This window comes from Magnolia sinica, chromosome 13, assembly GCF_029962835.1.
Source record: "Magnolia sinica isolate HGM2019 chromosome 13, MsV1, whole genome shotgun sequence".
Lineage (NCBI taxonomy): Eukaryota > Viridiplantae > Streptophyta > Magnoliopsida > Magnoliales > Magnoliaceae > Magnolia > Magnolia sinica.
In genome coordinates this window covers 37,358,878-37,379,017 of record NC_080585.1, presented here as the reverse complement: position 1 = coordinate 37,379,017, position 20,140 = coordinate 37,358,878, and the positions used below count along the sequence as shown (strand labels likewise).

General features: G+C 39.3%; 1 protein-coding gene across 2 annotated transcripts in view; it reads left to right on the top strand.

The window, feature by feature from the left end:
• The first annotated feature begins 652 nt into the window (after positions 1–652).
• The window catches only part of LOC131223599 (internal alternative NAD(P)H-ubiquinone oxidoreductase A2, mitochondrial-like), a 75,813-nt gene continuing 56,325 nt past the window's right edge, over positions 653–20,140 (top strand). The window contains exon 1 of one of the 2 annotated variants that reach the window (XM_058219036.1): positions 653–1,177. In XM_058219036.1, the coding sequence (XP_058075019.1) occupies positions 716–1,177 (462 nt within the window). In that variant the 5' untranslated portion in view covers positions 653–715. Of the gene's footprint in view, positions 1,178–15,193; positions 15,781–20,140 lie in introns of those variants that run through there. The other variant, XM_058219035.1, reaches the window with a different exon arrangement.

The window sequence follows — 20,140 nt, the reverse complement described above, 5'->3', positions numbered from 1 at the left end:
CCTATGAAGTTTTTAATGATAGTAGAGTCAATCACCACTGTTTCTTATGGCATGGTCCACCTGATTATTGGATCTGCTTCATTTTTAGCATAATATCCTAAAATTATCAGTAAAAACGGATGGATGGTGTGGATACATAATAAATACATCAAGGTGGGCCTCACGGTAATGGACGCACTGGCTTGGATGAGGCCGGGGTCTCACCTAATCTGCTCTCAATTAGAAGTTACATGATACTCAGTACAGGATGCTTGATACGCATGTTCTCACAGAAATTGTACACGTGGCGTATATTACCTCAACTTAAACCGTACAAAATCAATCTCAAATTCGATCATTTGAAAGATCATGACCGCTGACTCTGATTCTGGGAGACTCGTTGATTGATATGCGACTACTGGATTTTTCATTTTAACCGTCCAATAAATATCCTTCAATCCAACAGTCTGATAATCAAATAAAAGCAATGTTTGCTTGGTTAGGGAGCCATAATTTGAATATTTTAATTAGCTTACTTGTATGCCACATATTCTATTCAAGGTGCCTGCATATCATTTATCACACTCTACCAGAGCATCTTATTTTTTCTCGTACCCAAATTCCGGTACGTCCAAAAAAACACGGTATTCTTTTATTCTTCAAACATCCACTCTCTCACTCCTTCAAACAGAGCATAAGAAACAGAGAACATACAAGCAATTCATCATCAGAATCCATGTCTCGGTTCAGAAATCTCATTCACACCTCAATCTCCTCCATCAGATCATCAACCACATGCAAACCTTCCCATCACCGTCCATTTTTCCACATGCCCATCTCACATTTCACCACTTCAACAAAATCTACACCGTCGACGCTTCCTGATCTCTTTTCTTCCAACTCCTCCGTTCTCGGGCCCACTGAGCCCAACGAGAAGCCGAGGATCGTCGTGATGGCGTCCGGGTGGGCCGGTTGCAGCCTGATGAAAGCCATCGACACTAACGTCTATGATATCGTCTGCGTTTCCACACGAAACCACATGGTTTTCACTCCACTCCTGGCTTCCACATGTGTAGGCACGCTCGAGTTCCGGTCAGTGGCCGTACCCTTGCATAGAATCCAGCCAGTCATCGATAGCACACCTGGTTCCTACTTCTTTCCTGCTCGATGTACGACTATCGACACAGATGATCATGTGGTTAGTGTGTCCCACTTCTCTAATTATAGATTAAAACATGAAGCCAGATTATTATGATAAGGTAACCTTGAAACCACATGTGGGGCCCAATGTGATGTTTCATGATATTTAAACCATCCATCATGTACACCACTTAATGTTCTCAATGGTGATTAAAAATCAGGTTGATCCAAATCTTAAGTGGTCACACTACTGGGAGCAGTTGGGATGGGGATGCCCACCATTTAAAAATAAAAATAAAAATTCCACATCGTATGAATGGACATCCCAAAAAATTATGCCCGTCTTAAAATTCATGCTGGGTACCAACATGTGATTTTAGAGGTTCTAGGATTGATTTTACATGGGTGTGACCACCTGAGTCTTATCTCGACTTAGATTTTTGAGAGATACATAGGGGAAGAGGGGGGCAGACATTTTTTTCTTCTTTCTGTTAGCTCGTTAGTCTGTCTGTACACACTCCACTGTTGGCCACCCCCATCAGGGAAACAATACCAAGACCTCAATGCTGAAACGAGGTATCTTCACTCAGTCTATCACCTTAGCTATGGATCAGGTTGTAAGAGGGATTGGATATCATGAAGGCAAGGCTCCACACATTGCTTTGTATGTTAAGTTTATCCTACAAAGCTCGCAGCTGATCATGCCTCGATTAGGAAGCTGGGATCGAAACGGGATTTAGCTATTTTTTTATAGGAAAAGGTACACTAAAGTTATTTTTTTATAAAAGAGTCACAAAGAGACAAGAGAAAAAAGAAACTCACTTTCTGAAGCAGAAGATTATTGGAGTCTTAATTAATCTCTAAAATGTCCCTGTTACCCTTGCTTAATCTTTTTATTACAACTTTAGCCTTGAGATTGGTGGAGCCTTTATAAAGTTGAAATTGGGCCCACCTGCATTAACTTCGTTGATTGATACCGTCCATCATTTTTTTTTTTTCATTTCCTTTTATATCATTGGACTAAAAACAACATAGATCTGAGTGATAGGTGAGCCATAGAAAGTCTCGATAGTGGATAAACTATGGACCATTAGATGGAATCTAGACGGCGTGGACCACTTGATTATTTGATCTGCTTCACTTTTTAGGCACAACACATAATAATCCATACATTCGAATGAACGGTGTGGATCATCAATAAAAGAAATGGTGGGCCCACAGTGCGGCCCATCTTGACATTTGAGCAATCCCCATTGAGATGAAACAGTAGGTAAGATGGTAGCCTCACCCGAGACAGTGCAACCCTTTCTCAGGGCCCACCTTGCTGTATGTATTCTATATTCATGGTGTACATACCTTTTTCTTTTTTAAAAACATTAGGTATTATCTAAAAAATGAAGCAGAACTAATTATCGGATGGACCACACCTTAGGAAACCGTGGCTATTGAACATACTTCTATTGAAAACTTCTTAGTGCGTAGATAAATGTGCCTTTATTATTAATGTCCCATCCAATCTGTTAATAAGGTCACATAAGCATGGATAAAGGGGAAAAAAATAAATATGAAATTCATCCAAAACTTTTGTGGTACATTAATGGCCAATCACTATTGTTTCTTATGGCATGGCCTACCTTATAATTGGATATGCTTAGAGTTTTTTGGATAATGCCCTAAAATGAATTAAAAATGCATGGATGGCGTGGATACATAATGAATACATTAAGGTGTGCCCCATGGATGTTGAGTCTAGGGTTGCACCATCTTTGCGGAGTCCATGGAGGTTACAGATTGCATACGAGTAATTTAATGCATTGAGTAAACTGTGTAGGGGTGTAGCTTGATTTATGTATTTTATCCACTACCGGGAGAAGTTGGGATGGGGATGCCCACCGTATAAAAATAAAAATAAAAATTCCATATCATATGGATGGACATCCCAAAAAATTATGCCAGTCTAAAATTCATGTGGGGTACCAACACTTGATTTTAGAGGTTTTAGGATTGAATTTACATGGGTGTGACCCACATGAGTTTTATCTTGACTTAGATTTTTGGGAGATAAATAGAGGAAGAGGGGGCACACATGATGGACTGATTGGATGTCATGAAGGCAAGGCCCCACATATTGCTTTGTATGTTAAGTTTATCCTGCAAAGCTATGCAGCCGATCATGCCTCGATTAGGAAGCTGGGATCGAACTGGGACTTAGCTACGCAGGATAAGGCAAAAGTACACTAAAGTTAATTTTGCCTTTTTATACCAGAGTCACATAGAGACAAAAGAAAAAGGAACTCACTCACTATTTGCAAAATAAGATGATTGGAGACTTAATTAATCTCTAAAATGCTGTTACCCTTGCTCAATCTTTTTATTACAACTTTAGCCTTGAGATTGGTGGAGCCTTTATAAGGTTGAAATTGGGCCCACCTGCATTTACTTCGTTGATTGATACCGGCCATCAATTTTTTCCATCTTCTTTTATATCATTAGACTAAAAATGACATAGATCTGAGTGATACGTGGGCCATAGAAAGTCTCGATAGTGGATAAACTATGGACCATTAGATGGAATTTAGACGGCGTGGACCACTTGATTATTTGATTTGCTTCATTTTTTAGGCACAATACATAATAATATGTACATTCGAATGAACAGCGTGGATCATCAATAAAAGAAATGGTGGGCCCACGGTGCAGCCCATCTTGACGTTTGAGTAACCCTGGTTGAGATGAAACAGTTAGGTAAGATCGTAGCCTTAGCTGAGATAGTGCAACCATTTCCATGGAGCCCACCTTGCTGTATGTATTCTATATTGACGATGTCTATGCCTTAAAAAAAAGGAAAATAAAAAAGAAAAGAAAAGAGCGTATTATCTAAAAAATGAAGTAGATCTAATTATGAATGGACCATACTCTAGGAAACCGTGGTTAGTGAACATAATACCGTTGAAAACTTGTTAGTGCGTACATATATGTGCCTTTATTGTTAATGTCCCATCCAATCTGTGGATAAAGTCACATAAGCATGGATGAAGGGGAAAAAAATAAATATGAACTTCATCCAAAACTTTTGTGGCACATTAATGGTCAATCACCATTGTTTCCTATGGCATGGCCCACCTTATAATTGGATTTGCTTGAGTTTTTTGGATAATGCCTTAAAATTAGCTAAAAATGCATGGATGGCATGGATACATAATGAATACATTAAGGTGTGCCCCATGTTAAGGAGTGCACCGCCCTTGTTAAGTCTAGGGTTACACCATCTTTGTTGAGTCCATGTAGGTTACAGGTTGCATATGAGTAATTCAATGTACTAAGTAAACTGTGTGGGGCGTACCTTGATTTATATATTTTATCCACTCCGTCCATCCATTTTAGAAGATAATTTTACGGCTTCAACTAAAAAATGGAGCATATCTGAAGCTCAAGTGGACCACACCATAAAAAAGAGTTCATTGAACGTCTACTACTAAAATCATTATTCTAATTGTTCCTCTTATGTTTTCCTCTTGAGCTTTCAATATGCTTCAATTTTGGGTTATACCCATAAAAGAAATTGAAAAAATTGATAGATGGTGTGGATAAACCATATTCATTCACTATGGGCTAGCGAAGGACTTCGACGTACACTTAAAGGAGCTACAGTACAAGTCGATGTGAATTGGAGTGTGTCGATGTGTGGTTTGGGTGTGTCCGGAGTCTCTGTACCCTGATGCAACATCTTCACGGGTGGATATGCACCCACTCGTAGTTCGGTGAGAGCGTTTAACACGCGTTCAAAGGGGTTGCAGTGTAAATTGAAGTGGATTGGAGTTATTTTAGAGGTTCAATGTCGGTCGGTGTGGGCTTTGAGTGTTTCCAGAATCTTTGTGCCCTTGTGCATTGTCTTGTCAAATGGATACGCACCCACTTGTAGTTCGGTGAAAGTGCTCGACGTGCGTTTGAAGGGGCTACAGTGCAAGTCTGAGTGGATTGATGCTATTTTTAAGGGTTCGTTATGAGTTGTTATGCATCGATGTAAGGTTTGAATGTTTTCAGAGTCTCCATACCCCAATGCGATGTCTTCTCATGTGGATATGCACCCATCTGTAATTTTATGAAAGTGCTCAACGTGTGTTTGAAGGGGCCGCAGTGCTAGTCATACTCTTGACGGTTTATCAATCACTCCGCCAATGATCTTGGATGAAAGATTAAGTCACTAAGATGAAGATGTGCACATTGATATTAGTGCCTCACAGTCACAAAATTTAGTAAAGGCAAAAAAAAAATCGATAGTGTGGGAAGATTTTGGAGAAGTAACACTAAAAAAATGGCTTGGTGAAGATACAATGCAAATACCGCAAGGCTCAATATGCTAAACAAGTAGATGAGTCTACCACAACTATGAAGAAACACCTTTTGAAGTGACATAAAAAAGTAAGAAGCTAGATCTCAGGCCAATAGATACTTTAATTTACCTAATATTTGGTGGATCCGTCGCAAGGTACATTGTCCACCTATAAGTATAACAGAGACCATGTGAATGAGTTGATAGCCAAATTTATTATTGTAAATGAAAAACCATTTCATATGGTAGAGAGTCCATCTTTGTATGCAAGCGAGAAGGTTAAGTTAAAAGGACATTTGGCATCGGTTTCCTGAATCAGCCTGACATCAAATTTGTGGACGACATGCAATCAACAAAAGGAGTATATGTCAATAACTGCCCACTACATTGATGCTGAATGGAGGCTCAGCAAAAGATTTATAAACTTATGTTATCTTGCACTTCCTTACACTGGTTTGATAATTTCAAAGTGCATCTACAGATGCCTTGTGGAGTGGGGCATTGAGAAGAAAATCTCCTCGATAACTTTAGACAATGCCTCTACAAACGATAGTGTGATAAAATTTTGGCAGAACTAGTTTAGGGCCACTGGTGACTTGTATTTCGGTAGAAAAATATTTCATGTTAAGTATTGTGCTCACATCCTAAACTTGATTGTACAAGATGAGTTTAAAATAATTGAGCCAACGATTGAGAATATAAGAGAGTGTAAAGTACTTACAGAAGTCATCTTCATGATTAAATACATGGAATAAGATTGTGCAACAGTTCAATTTGTCATCTCGGAGAACAATGAAGTTAGATGTCATGATACGTTGGAATTTAACTTACGATAGCTTGATTGTACATTTAGTGATAGCTTTAATCTAGTAAGGGTCGAGGTTGTCGTCCATTATAAGCTGCAAAGTTATAAGCGTCGGGATTGTCATCCAATAAGGGTCGAGATTGTCATCCACTGTAAATTACAAAATTACAAGGGTCGGGATTGTCACAATCTTGACCCTTATTAGATGATATTCTCGACTCTTGTTTGAAAAAGTCCACAATCTCAATCCATAGTGGATGATAACCTCGCCCCTTACCAGAATGAATTGAAAAACTCTTCCCATCCTGTATAAATCCAACCTGTACACATTATCTAACATACATTTATACACAATCATCCATTGACATAATCCATTCAACATTCATACACATTACTCAAACTCATTCATAAACATCATATAAAAGACCATAAACATTCTTCATATAAGTATTTAATTACAATTATCACACAACATATATCTAAGTAATTTTTTTGTTTTTTTTTAGGAAGATTTCTTCTTGTGGTGTGTTTACTCAACATCATCTCCTATTTCCTATTCTTCGATCTAATTATCTTTACTTTATCCTCTTCTTCATTGACGAAAGAAGTCTGCTCCATTGGCCGATGATGTCGTGTAACTTCAAATTGCCTAACATCTTGGAGACAATCGTATGAGATGGTCTTTTTAAATTTAGGGATATCATCCTTCAATAAATGAAAAATATATTAAAAGCAATCACAAAATATACATTAGTGAATTAAGATTACTTAAATGTCTACTTACCGATGTAAAGTCAATTTTCTTATCGTTGCATAGAAAATCTATAAATTTCAACATGAATATGCCACAGTCATCCCTGTTGACTTGCTTCGATCTATCATTCATTATCTTCATGTTCCATCCTTTCTCCCAATAAGGATTCCCACTATCAAGAATATGAAACAACAACCTCATCTCTTCCATTAATTGTGTAGCATATTTATCGCTCTTGTTTTTTCAATCACCGTGTGCGTTGTTAATGAAAGCGACCTCTCTCTATTTCTTGGGTAGACCACACCAAGAAACCAATGTTATTTTCTTACATTAAGAGAGACGTAAAGCTATAAAAAATATATCGAATAAAAACAACAATTAGCATATATATTCCCCAAAATATTAATATCATTTACTCTAAGTATATATGTAAATAAGGGCTTACGCAATCATATCTCCACAGCCTTACACTTCCTGAATAGTTCAATCATAGCAACAATGTTGTTATCAATTTTCTCAAGCTTCATGATTTGTCTATCCTTGTGGTCCCTGGTGTCATATTTACGTATCATATCCACCTTAGTCTCCATCATTAACTATTACAATACCAAATTCTTGTTAGAAACATCGATAACTAAAATATGTTAACAAATATAACCTATAAGATGGAATTGCACATTACCATAAAATAACTTGGTACAAATGCGCAATGCTGGGGATAAGCATGGGAAAACTGAAACCGTTGCTTTGTCAAGTAATTTAAGTATATATCTACTCCTTATGTATGGAGGAAAAAGTGTCAATAAACATGTATAGGGTTGAGGATCAATTAAACGAAAGATGGAAGGTCCACTTACTTCGGAATCAACCTAGGAATTTAGGTCATATAGAAAATTCAACCATAGGTGCCACTCCATTTCACGTGCAAGCTTCAAATCATTATATTCTTTAATTGTCAGGGATCTATGCGGATCCACATATCCCTCAAGCGGATCAATGATATCAGTAAGAGAAGAACATAGAGTCGTGTAGGGAGATATTACCCATTTTGATGCGAATGCATTGCGTTAGGGCCTCCAACGGCCACAACTAGAGTAATATATAGCTCAGTTGCATTCGCATTTGTGGTGTGCCCAACCACCTCTTCCATATCTACGGACTGCTCATCTACCTCATCCATATCTAGGTACTGCCCACCCTCCTCATCCATATTCGTGGGCTTTCCACCCGCCTCTTGCATATCCGGGTGCTGCCCACCTGCCTCTTCCATATCTGTGGGTTGCTACCTGCCTCATCAATATCTACAAGCTAACCAACAACCTCATTCATAACTGTAAGCTGAACAATAGCCTCATCCATAGCCACAGGTTACCCACCCCCCTCATCCATAACTATAGGTTGACCAACAGCCTCATCCACATCCGCGGGCAGCCCACTCACATCATTCATATATATAGGCTAACCAACGCCTCATTCGTGACCATGGGTAGCCTAAATCTTCATTCACGGATCGAGTCGATTTGTTGATAGTCTACATTAGATTTAAGTTTTAGATATGTAATTTCATAATGTGTTGTTGAACATCAAACAAAATGTAATTTTACTGACCTTACTAGCATGAAACTCCTCCCTCAAGAGCTTCATCTCATCAGGTAATGATGCATTCTCTTCCTTTAGATGCTTCATTTCTCCTCTCATTTTCCTATAATGCTTCATTTCCTCTCTTAATTCCTCCATATCTAGTATGATGTTCTCAATTCCATAGTCAAAATTCTTTAAATCGAATCTAGTCCTCTTGTTTTGACTAAATACTTTTCTCGTCAATTCCTTGAGTGAGTCACAAAATAATGCCTCTAGTTTAGTAGCTCCACTTCCTTCCATTCTTACTCATCTATCACACACACACACACACTCTCTCTCTCTCTCTCTCTCTCTCTCTTTCTCACTTGTTCTCTCACCTCCCCTCTTACTCCTTTTTCACTTTACTTGTCACCTCTTTCCTCTCCAACTTTTTTTCTTGCCTTCATCAACTCCTTTTTCACTTCCTCTCTTACTTCTTTCCTCTTCAATTTTTTCCTAACCAAATATTTATGCACGGTCTCTTCCACAAAATACTCTCAACTTCTAACCGTAAAGCCTTATCCTTCGTATAGGCATCATCTTTGAGAGATTTAATCACATATTTCTCTTCTTCCTCCTCAGTGGATGTAAGCTCCACACCAATCTCTATCTGCAGGAGCAATAATGATCTATCAATTACAAGAAGAATCAGAATGCATTGCTATCACACAATAATAATAAATCACCCTTACTGACACGATCATAATGACACTTGGGATATCTATATACCGGCCTGCTTTATATGGTCTCCAATTAAGAATTTGAGGAATTCAGACTAGGGGTCTTCTTACGATCCATTCCCTACAGCCCTATAGTTGAGGGAATTGATCGTAAGCTTATATCTATTTAACAGACAAAATGATGCAGTACACATTAGTCATGACATATATTGAATATTTAATAAACAAGATAAACCAACATAATACACTTACTAAATGAGGACAACAAGAAGTTACCTGCATCGCATAAGCGCATCTACATATGTTGTATGAAGGGGGGTGATCACCATTCTCATCAACCTTTATTGTATTATTAGGCCCGTCTATCAAATATTGGCACCCCACAATACTCTAGGAATAACTATTGAACTGATCTAAGTTATTTAACCATCTCTATGTACTTATTTACACTGTTATTCTTCTAAGAAGATGCAACTAGTAGCTTCTCAACACAAATCCAAGCTCCAACTTCACCACATTCTCGTGTTTATTTTTTCCATGGAGTGAGAGATAAGCTTCTTTCAAATCATCTTTCTTCACAATTCCTTTTTTCAAAAAAGTCTCCCCGATTCCCTTACTTTTATTCCCCTCTATTCTCTCACCCACTTCAGATACCTTTGATCTTACAGGTCCACACCTCAGAGCCATACCGAGGGAAAAGTCTAACCTGGTCAATTTCATTATGGAGCCATAAACATCGAAAGTCAGGTCACCAATATACATTTGCACAAGACAATAAATTATTTAATCGTGGGCTATCCACCCATCCACTAAGAAATTCAACAAACATCCAAAACAAGTTTTCTTTAACATCTCTTTTCTAATAGAAGTGGTAGCAAAATCATCTAACATGTAGTCATACAAAAACTGAAGAGAGCGCTTCAGAGAATTTTTGCAGTCTCATAGTCCAACCGGGTAGTCCTTCTTGGTTCATTTAAATATATAATCCATTAAGGGTCGAGGTTATCATCCACTTAGGGTCGAGATTATCATCCAATAAGGGTCAATGTTGACAATCAGTTTGTAAGAGTTGAGGTTGTCATCTGGTAAGGGTCCGAGTTGATAGCCTGCCTGTAAGGGTCGAGGTTATCAACCAGACATACTGATAACCTTGACCTCTATTGGATGACAACCTTAATCCTTACTTAAATGTTGATAACCTCAACCCTTACAGAATAACAATCTCGAACCTACACTCTGTACTAAAACAACAGTGATCAATGGTTTAGGCTTACCGTTCTGAAATGGTGGATTTTCATCGGTCCTGAAACACATCGTTTTCAAATTTACAACCCACAACCACAATCATAACTATTGCAAAAATAACATCGACCTACAAAAATGATCATAACATTCACAACCAAAATCACTTCTCACCATAACAGTCATTCTCAACTCTCACACATAACAAAAAGAGCAAAAAAATAAAAAAATAAAAAAAATTGAAATATTCTACACATATTCGGGGTCGCCATATCCATGGATTTCAGTTGTGGAAGAATGCATTTTTTTAAGTGATAAATGTCGGGGCTGAAGAAGATGATTCCGAAGACAATCGTGCTGAAAAACAATGCTGGAGGGGTAGATGTGGGTCCTGGAGAAGAAGCTTCAAAAGAAGGCGGTGAGGTCGAGGTCGGGATTGAGTATGGGGCTCGATGATTGGCTTTGGTACTACATACCTTCCTCTATATAATGTCCATGAGTCCTATCTTTAGCTTTTGGTCAAATCCGTCCATTCTCTCCGGTATTTTGAGAAAGGCCACTATCCAAAGAATGACCGACATCCTCCTATCAAGTGGCCCATGGCACAACAAAATAGTAAGTATTGTTTCAAAAATCATTGAGAGTTTTTTCTCGTTGTGTGCCACAGATAGCTTGTAATAGCATGAAGATAACAACTTCTCAAGCAAATCCTGGTACAAGGACATTACCAATGTATTGGATCTACCTTCTAATGGACTCCATGATCAAACGGAAGTAAATTGTTGCATTGGGAAGTGTTTCATTCAAAACTTTTCACTCACACAATTTTAGCTTTACCAATTTGCGATTAACCGGTCACCATGCACGCTAACCTATGTGGGTCCCATAGTGATGTTTATATGCCATCCAACCTATTCATAATATGACAAGAATGAAGGAAAAACGCAAATATCATATTTATCCAAAATGTTTATAGCCCACAAAGAAGTTTTCAACGGTACCAAGCAATTCACACTGTTTCTTGTGGGGTGGTCTGCTTTGTCTATAAATAAGCTTCATTTTCTTGATTAGATATTAAAATGACCTGGTAAAACGAATGATGGTGTGGATCGAAGACTTAAATTAAAATGGGCCCCACAGCATAACTCCATATTTTATAATACTGAAATATACAGTACACCGGGAAAAGCCCTCCCATCATCATTACTTCAATAGGCCGAAGGCTCCGACCACAATGGCAAGTGGTAGACCGAGTGAAAGATGCCTCATCTCAATGCTGAGGTCTTGGTATCGATTCCCTGGTGGGGGTGGCTAACAGCTATGTGTGAACTGACAGTGGCGTGTACTAACAAGCTAACAAAAAAAGAAGAAGGCGCAAGGCTCCGAGCACAATGGCAATTTGATCCCTTTTTTTTTTTTTTGAATATTCTATCAAGAGACCATGTATGGAATATTTTAAAACCCTTTTCCTTTTGGGTGTTTGGCCGTTCCATGGAGCTATTTTGGTAAAAAAAAAAATCCCTTATAGTAGTCATGATTTTGAATCATGAACTATCTAAAGTGGGTTACTTGACTTGTACAGTTTGATCAAGTTAATTTTTCCATGCAAAGCATTTTAAAGTGCCTGAGTATTAACCACCACACTCAGCAAAATTATAAAATAACTTCCCATCTACTACTTCTCCATGCATCTCTCCCACCTATGAGGCTCAAATGGGCGCCACTGTGATGTTTAGGTAAAATCCACTTTGCCCACCAAGTGTGTCACCCCATGCTAGGTCAAGGGCTCAAAAATCAGCTCCATCGCTGATTAAGAAGGACCACATAATTGGAAACAGGTGATAGAGTAATGCTTGCTCTCCAAATTATTTCCATTGGTGTGGCCCCACACAAATCACTTAGGCTATGATTCTTGGGCCACAAACATACATTTTTGTGTGGAATCTAATGGTTGGAGTGGATTTCATTTAATTATCATGGTGACCTTGTACAAATTATGGGTGGATGTGTCTTTCCCAACTGTTCTCTTTGACATGGTCCACCATAATCATTTTTATGTGGAGGCCTTATATGGGACTAAATATCTAATAGGTGTGAATCTTACGTCTCTCAAAATCAACAGGCGTCCCTGTAAATCTGTAAGTACTTTTTAGCTTAATAATCTCCCTTAGAGGGCTTGGTTTTTCGGTAAAGTCCACCGTGATGTGTATGTGAAATCTATTCTGACCATTAAACCAGTAACCCTAATTTAGGCCTAGACCCAAAAAATCAACATGACTGTAATTCAGGATGAGCCTCACCAAAGGATATAGTTGAAAGAGAAATATGTATCTTTGATATTTATATGGCCCACCATGATAATTATATGAAATCCACTCCATTAGATGACACACTTATAATTAGGCACAAGTCTTAGAATTAAGGCCAATTTGTGATTCAAGTGAGACATAAAGGGAAAAAGTTTGGAGACCAATCATTAGCATATATACTATTTCCAATCACGTGGTCCACCTGAATCTTAGATGAAGGTAGCCTTTTTTTTTTGTTTTTTTATTTTTTTTAAAATTTATTTTGTTAGCTTGTTAGTACAACCCCACTGTTAGTTCACACTTTACTGTTGGCCACCCCCACTAGGAAATTGATACTATGACCCAGTATTGAAATGAGGTATCTTTCACTCAATCTACCACTTAAGCTATCGATCAGGTGTGATGAAGGTGACTCCTGAACCCTTAGGGCGTGTTTGGGCACTGGGATTAGAAGGGATTAGGTGAGACAGAATTGCATCTGGTCCCGTGCCAATTCCACTCCATGTTTGGGGAGGATGGAAAAGCTGTCGACGGAATTGCATTGGGTCTGATGCCAATTTCACACAATGTTAGCAAGTTGTGTAGGTCCCACTATGATGTGTAGGTTAGATCCACACCGTCCACCCATTTTTTGAGATTATTTTAGAGCATGGGCCAAAAAATCAGGTTAATCTAAAGCTCAGGTGGACCCCACCATAGAAAGCAATGGGGATTGAATACTTACCGTTGAAAACTTCAATGGGGCTATATAAGTTTTGGATCTATCTCATTTTTAGGCCCATGCCATAAAATGAGGTTACAAAACAAATGAACGGTCTAGATATAACACATGTGTGTTATTCTTAATAACTTCGAATGATGGTTAGTATATCCATTCAATGTACCACCGGATTACCAACAAATCATGGAATTATTCTTATCCCATGGCAACAGGGTAATTTTGTTTTTTGAATCCCATCCCACCGAATCCCTTCCAATCCCAACGCCCAAACACGCCCTTAGACTAACATGAAAGTGGCACAACTAGTGGTTAGGATTGATTTCACGTAGACATTACCGTGGGGCTCCCTGACGCAGCCCACCCATTTACTTGCTTGGCCACTCAACCAGCCGTCAAAGAAAAATATAAAAATGTTACTGGAGTTATAATTATATAGGTTAGTAAAGCAGCTTTTCAAAAACTTTATGAAAAAGTCACTGAAGCGTAAGATCCAAATTAATTAGTTGTTTATTTTGTAAAGTTCCAAAATTACTTTGACATGACCGAGAGTAAAGAAAAAACATACAGATAAAAACTTAGATACTCTGGGAAACTCTCCTCTATGATACACAGGTACTTAAAAATTACTTCTAATTTGGGACATACAATAGAAATAATTCAACTCTATTTGTGCAGAATGTCGATCCTTTGGATGCATCATGAACAGAAGGTTATGGTTAATTTAGCCATCTTTATTGGACGGTTAAAAATGAAAGCTTCCAACCATCTAATTTCAATAAAAATTAGGATTAATCGACTAATGCTGTGGCTTCGAAACGGTGTGTCCTATAATTTAGTCGGTTTAGCTTAATTAAATATTTATCACTTGTACAATTTCTGAGTGACCGTGTATCAAGCCTCATGCAATGCCGGAGTATTAAAAGAACTCTCCAAAATTTCAGGAATCACACGATAGAGAATATCTGAGATTTGTAACAGTAGTAAATAGCTTACCTTTTCAACGATCTAGTTCGTCTTGTCGCAGGATCAGTCACCACCATATGCGGATTGCGTTCTTCCCCTGCCAGCACCTACGTCGGTGCTGGCAAAGCTCCTGCCCCACCATGACGTATGTGTTTTATCCACACCTCCATTTATTTTGCCAGCTCAAGTCCAAAAATAGGCAGATCAAAAGCTTATATGGACCACAGAGCGGGGATTCGTGACTTTATGAATAAGATGGATGGCAAATGAACTTCGTGGTAGCAATAGGAAGTTTTCAACGGTGGGCATCATTGTACTCACTTTTCCTTTGGTGTGCTCCACTTGAGATTTAGATCTATCTAACTTTTGACATAATGTCCTAAAATAATATATAAAGATGGATGGACGGAGCGGATAAGACATATATATTACACTGGGCCCCACAGAGGTTTGCCAGCACCAACGTTGATGCTTACAGGGGAGTACGTGATCCGCGTCTCATTATTAAAATGGTGGTGGACTATCACAGCTGTTTTAAAGAATTAAAAATCGACCGAATGGATATCAGTCATGTAGTGGACCCCGCCACGTGTCGATCCCACAGACAATCTACGTGTGGAGGCGAAGGGAGGAGTAAAACCACCTCCCACACAATCAATGCACCCTGCCCATCGCTCTCATCTTTCTCCAGCTCCACCTCCCCTCCCTTCTTCAAAATCGAACCCAAGAAGCAGAACATCTGAACCGTCCATCATCAGTGACCATGTCTTGGTTCAGAAATCTCATCCACATCTCATCCTCTTCCATCAAACTATCAACCCCACTCAGACCTTCCCATCAACATCCGTTCTTCCTCTCCTCCATTTCCCATTTCACCTCTTCAACAGCAACAACGACGACGACGACAGCACCGATCTCTGATCTATCTTCTTCCAATTTCGCCGGTCTCGGGCCCACCAAACCGAATGAGAAGCCGAGGATCGTCGTCCTCGGGTCCGGGTGGGCCGGCTGCCGCCTCATGAAAGGCATCGACACTAAGATCTACGACGTCGTCTGCGTCTCCCCTCGCAACCACATGGTCTTCACTCCCCTCCTTGCTTCTACCTGTGTCGGTACACTTGAATTCCGGTCTGTTGCTGAGCCCATCGCAAGGATCCAGCCCTCCATTTCTCGCGATCCTGGGTCCTACTTCTACCTCGCTTCTTGCAAGGGTGTCGATGCCGACAACCATGTGGTTAGTCTGTAGTGATTCTTTAAATTCACATTTAGTTTAATTTCGAAAAAAGTGCCCCGGTTATACGATTGGTGAATCTAAATCACCCATTTCGTGAGGCCTATAACTGCAATAACATCAGTAAGTGCTGTGGTTGTACAATTGGTGAATCTAAATCAACCCATTTGGTGGGACCCACTAACTGAAACAACATCAGTAAGTGCTTTGGTTTTACAATTGATGAATCTAAATCACCCATTTGGTGGGACCCACTAGCTGCAACAACATCAGTAAGTGCTCTGGTTGTACGATTGGTGAATCTAAATCATCCATTTAGTGGGGCCCACTAACTGCAGTAACATCGGTAAGTGCTCTGGTTTTATGATTGGTGAATCTAAATCATCCTTTTAGTGGGCCCACTAACTGCAATAACATCAGTAAGTGTGTTGGTTGTACGATTGGTGAATCTAAATCACCCATTTGGTGGGTCCACTAACTGCATTAACATCAGTAAGTGCTCTGTTTGTACTATTGGTGAATCTAAATCACCCATTTGTTGGTGCCCACTAACTGCAATAACACTGTACTGATCGTGGGATTATATTCCTCTGATCTATGTCCTGCAAATATGTGGTGAAAGAAGAAAGTAAGAAAGAACACTGGCAATGGTTCACATTCATAGGCAATATGCCCCTTAGTGTGAATGGTAGGACTGTTCAATTGGCATTTTTTCTACAACTTGGGCCATAAACCCTCTTTAGGATCTCTCTCTCTCTCTCTCTCTCTCTCTCACAAAAAAAAAAAAAAAAAACCCTCTTTAGGGTCAGCTACAGCCTACATGTCATCAAATTCCACAATTCTGCATCCAATTTGTTAAATTTGAAGGCTTGGCAAGGGATGAGAAATGATGAAAATTTCGAACAATATAGAAATGCCAAAGAGATTGCTAAGAAAGTAGAAAGTAAGGCTAAACGTAAAGTTTATGATGATCTTTACAATATATTCGGGTGAAGAGAAGGTGAGAAAGATATCTTCAAAATTGCAAAAATGAGATAGAGGAAGGGTAGTGACCTAGATATGTTAGATGCTTTTTTTTTTTTTTTTTGAGAAGTACCTAGATATGTTAGATGCATTAAGAGAGATAATCAAAGGTACTAGTAAAAGACAATGAGATCAATGAAAGTTGTTCAAGAAAATTGTAAGATCGAAGAAAATGTTAGATGAATGGTGTAAAGTACTATGATGCCTGTTGATACAGAAATCTGGTCGTCCCTTCTAGACCTTCGTGTACCTGTAAAACCAAACCATAATGGGGACCCTGGCTGCTGCAGGGGACCCTTTGGTGCCAAAGTTAGAATAGACACTCTGGGTCTAGTAGAACTAGGGTTGTTATGCATACCTTCTACCATGGGTGGGGCTCTTACTTATAGCCCTGTGGTGCTAATTGCGTATATGGTAATAAATTTGCCATACAGTTGCGTATTATACAAGGAATCATTCTCGGGATCTCAGGTGTTATCCTTGGCGCGATTCTCGGCGAAGATCTCAGGGAATTAATCCTCCTCGTGTAGGAAATAGATCTCCTGGTAGTCGGGTCCCAAGAAGACTATGATGGACTGTCGATGCCATCTTCTAAGTTGGGGTGGTCTGCTTTCGAGGGTGTCGTGGTCGACAGTCGAGGCCGACCACTAAATTGGTTTGGCTGAGGTCCTATAGACCTAGGGGTGGTCGGGTTCCGAGGATGCCATAGTCGACAGTTGAGGCCGTCTTCTAAGTTGGTCTGGTCGAGGTCATACAGACCTAGCTGAACTGTTGATTGTGGTCAGAGCATGTCTCTAAGGTTGAGTCGGTGCTTAGTTGTTCGTTGGTCGTGATAGTGAGATATCAGCCAAAGCCGAGGTCATTGCTTGTGATCGATGCTCAAGCTAATCATTGAGGTCATGCTTTGTTATCTAGACCGAGCTCTTGCCTGGCCTCCTTTTCCAAGCTAATTGAGCACGACCTCCACGATTAGCTCGAGCATCGACCTCAAGCAATGACCTCAACTCTGGATGATATCTCACTATTGAAAGTGCCCTTATTTGTCAATATATGTGAGTGTTGAGTCTGTCAGTTAAGTGAGCCATAAGTTGAAGACATCAAGCCCAAGACTCATCAAAGATGAAGGCATACGATTGTGCTCAATAGGTAAACTAAAGCCTCATTAACCCAAAACAAACCTTGACAGGTATATGCCCCCATAAGAACCTAACTTACCCTAAACTATTTAAAAAATCTTTTGGTAAGTTTGAGTTGTTTGCACTTTGAGTATTGGAAGAAGTATGAAACAAAACAGGTAAAATATATGCCCTGTCGATTGCATCGAGCTGCAATCGACGAAATTTTCGATGCCATCGAACATCGTTCGATTGCATCGAATACATGTACATATTGTCTAGCAACAAAATGAAAACTTGCTGGGAATTGTCGATTGCATCGAATGTTGTTCGATGACATCGAAACTTATGTTTCGATGACATCGAATGCATTTCGATTGCATCGACCTTAGGCTTACTTCTTCCACAAATCCAAATATACTCTAAGTGTTCCTCAATGTAATCGAACCCATTTCGATGGCATCGATAGTAAGTTATCGATGGCATCGAACACTGCTCAATTGCATCGAGCACTGCTCGATTGCATCGAAACTAACTCCAGTTTGTCCAGCAAGCTTTCAAGGAAAATCTAATTTTCTTCGAGTACATTGAAGACCTTTTGATGTCATTGAAATTCAAATCTTGACGACTCGAAGGTCTAATTGATGGCATCGAACAAGGGATAAAATTGTCCAGCAACCTTCGTGTATTTTTCAAAAAGGAATTCCGATGGTATCGAAACATCCCTCGATGGCATCAAAGTGCACGTCGATGACATCGAAGGATACTCGATGAGATCGGACAGAATCTGTCCTACACACAACTGAATATCTAGTGTAGGAAGTCGATGCAATCGAAGATGGTTCGATGCCATCGAAATTCAAATTTTGATGGCATCAAATACGCTTCAATGACATCGACAATGTCAGATTTCTGCCCCTTTTTTTACCGTTGGGATTTCAACTTTATAAATACACATGGTTTGCTTCTTATAAAATGAGCTAGAATTTAAGAGAGTTTGAGAGAGTTGCTTCAAGAGTTTATATCCTCTTCCTCATTCCCTCTTTCTCATTAGAGTTCATTATTTAATATTTGGCATAAGCATTTACTCAACATCTTCATTGTTTGGATTGAATTATGAACTCTAGCATTCAATAAGTTTCCAAATCTTTGTGTTGGAACTCTTGAATGCATAGTTCATGGGAATCTTCTCTATGTATTTAAATCATATTATCTAAATAGAGAAGAACAACCAAACCCTAAACCTCACAACCTTGGAGCATTGATCAAAGCATCAGAAGCGGTTGCGGTTCAAGGGAGCTGAAGACTCTTCGTCAACATTGAAGATCTTCAGATTGTGCGAGAAAGGGGCTCACTCACTTATTTGTAAGTATAAGGAGTCCATTGAGTCTGAAGCCCTTTCCTTGTATAGGATTGAGATTCGGAGTTTAAGTGACAAACTCGCCAAGACCTCTTTGTAGGCCTCCGACGGGAGAATACGTTGTCCTTGTGTAGGTCGTGTTGTCATTGTGAAGGACGTGTTGCCTTGTATAGGACTTGCCTTCTTATGTAGGCACCTAAGACAACCTTGTGTAGGTCCCTTAGTTAATCTTGTGTAGGTTGTGAAGGTTTATGGTTAACCTGATTTAAAACCATTGGATAGTGAAATCCAGTACACTCTAGGAGAGAGTGCGTCCGCCGGGAGTGGAGTAGGCATGTAGCCAAACCACTATAATCTAATTATGCTTATGTCTATGACATGATTATTTTGATGCATGATTTAGTGAATGCATAAGTATTGATGTGAATCACATCCCACACACTGTCATATACACTATCTTTATAGACTTGTTTCTTTACATGTAAATCTTTTGTAAGCCTATGTGTTTGGACCCTCTATTGGCTTGGAAGCCATAGAGTTACTTTGCCTCTTCCTATTTTTGTTTAAAGTTAGGCATTGTTTGTTGTTATAGGAAAATAAATTTTGAAAAGTCCTATTCACCCCCCCTTCAGGACACTTGGACATACTTCCATACTTCTACTATAGTGGTTCTACTACAATTTCAACTATCACGACTAATGAACGACTAAGTACCGACTTGACCTTAGAGACTTGCTCCGACCACAATCAATAGTTCAACTAGGTTTATAGGACCTCGGCCAGACCAACTTAGAGGTTGGCCTCAACACCCTCGGAAGCCGACCACCCCCTAGGTCTGTAGGACCTCAGCCAGAACAACTTAGAG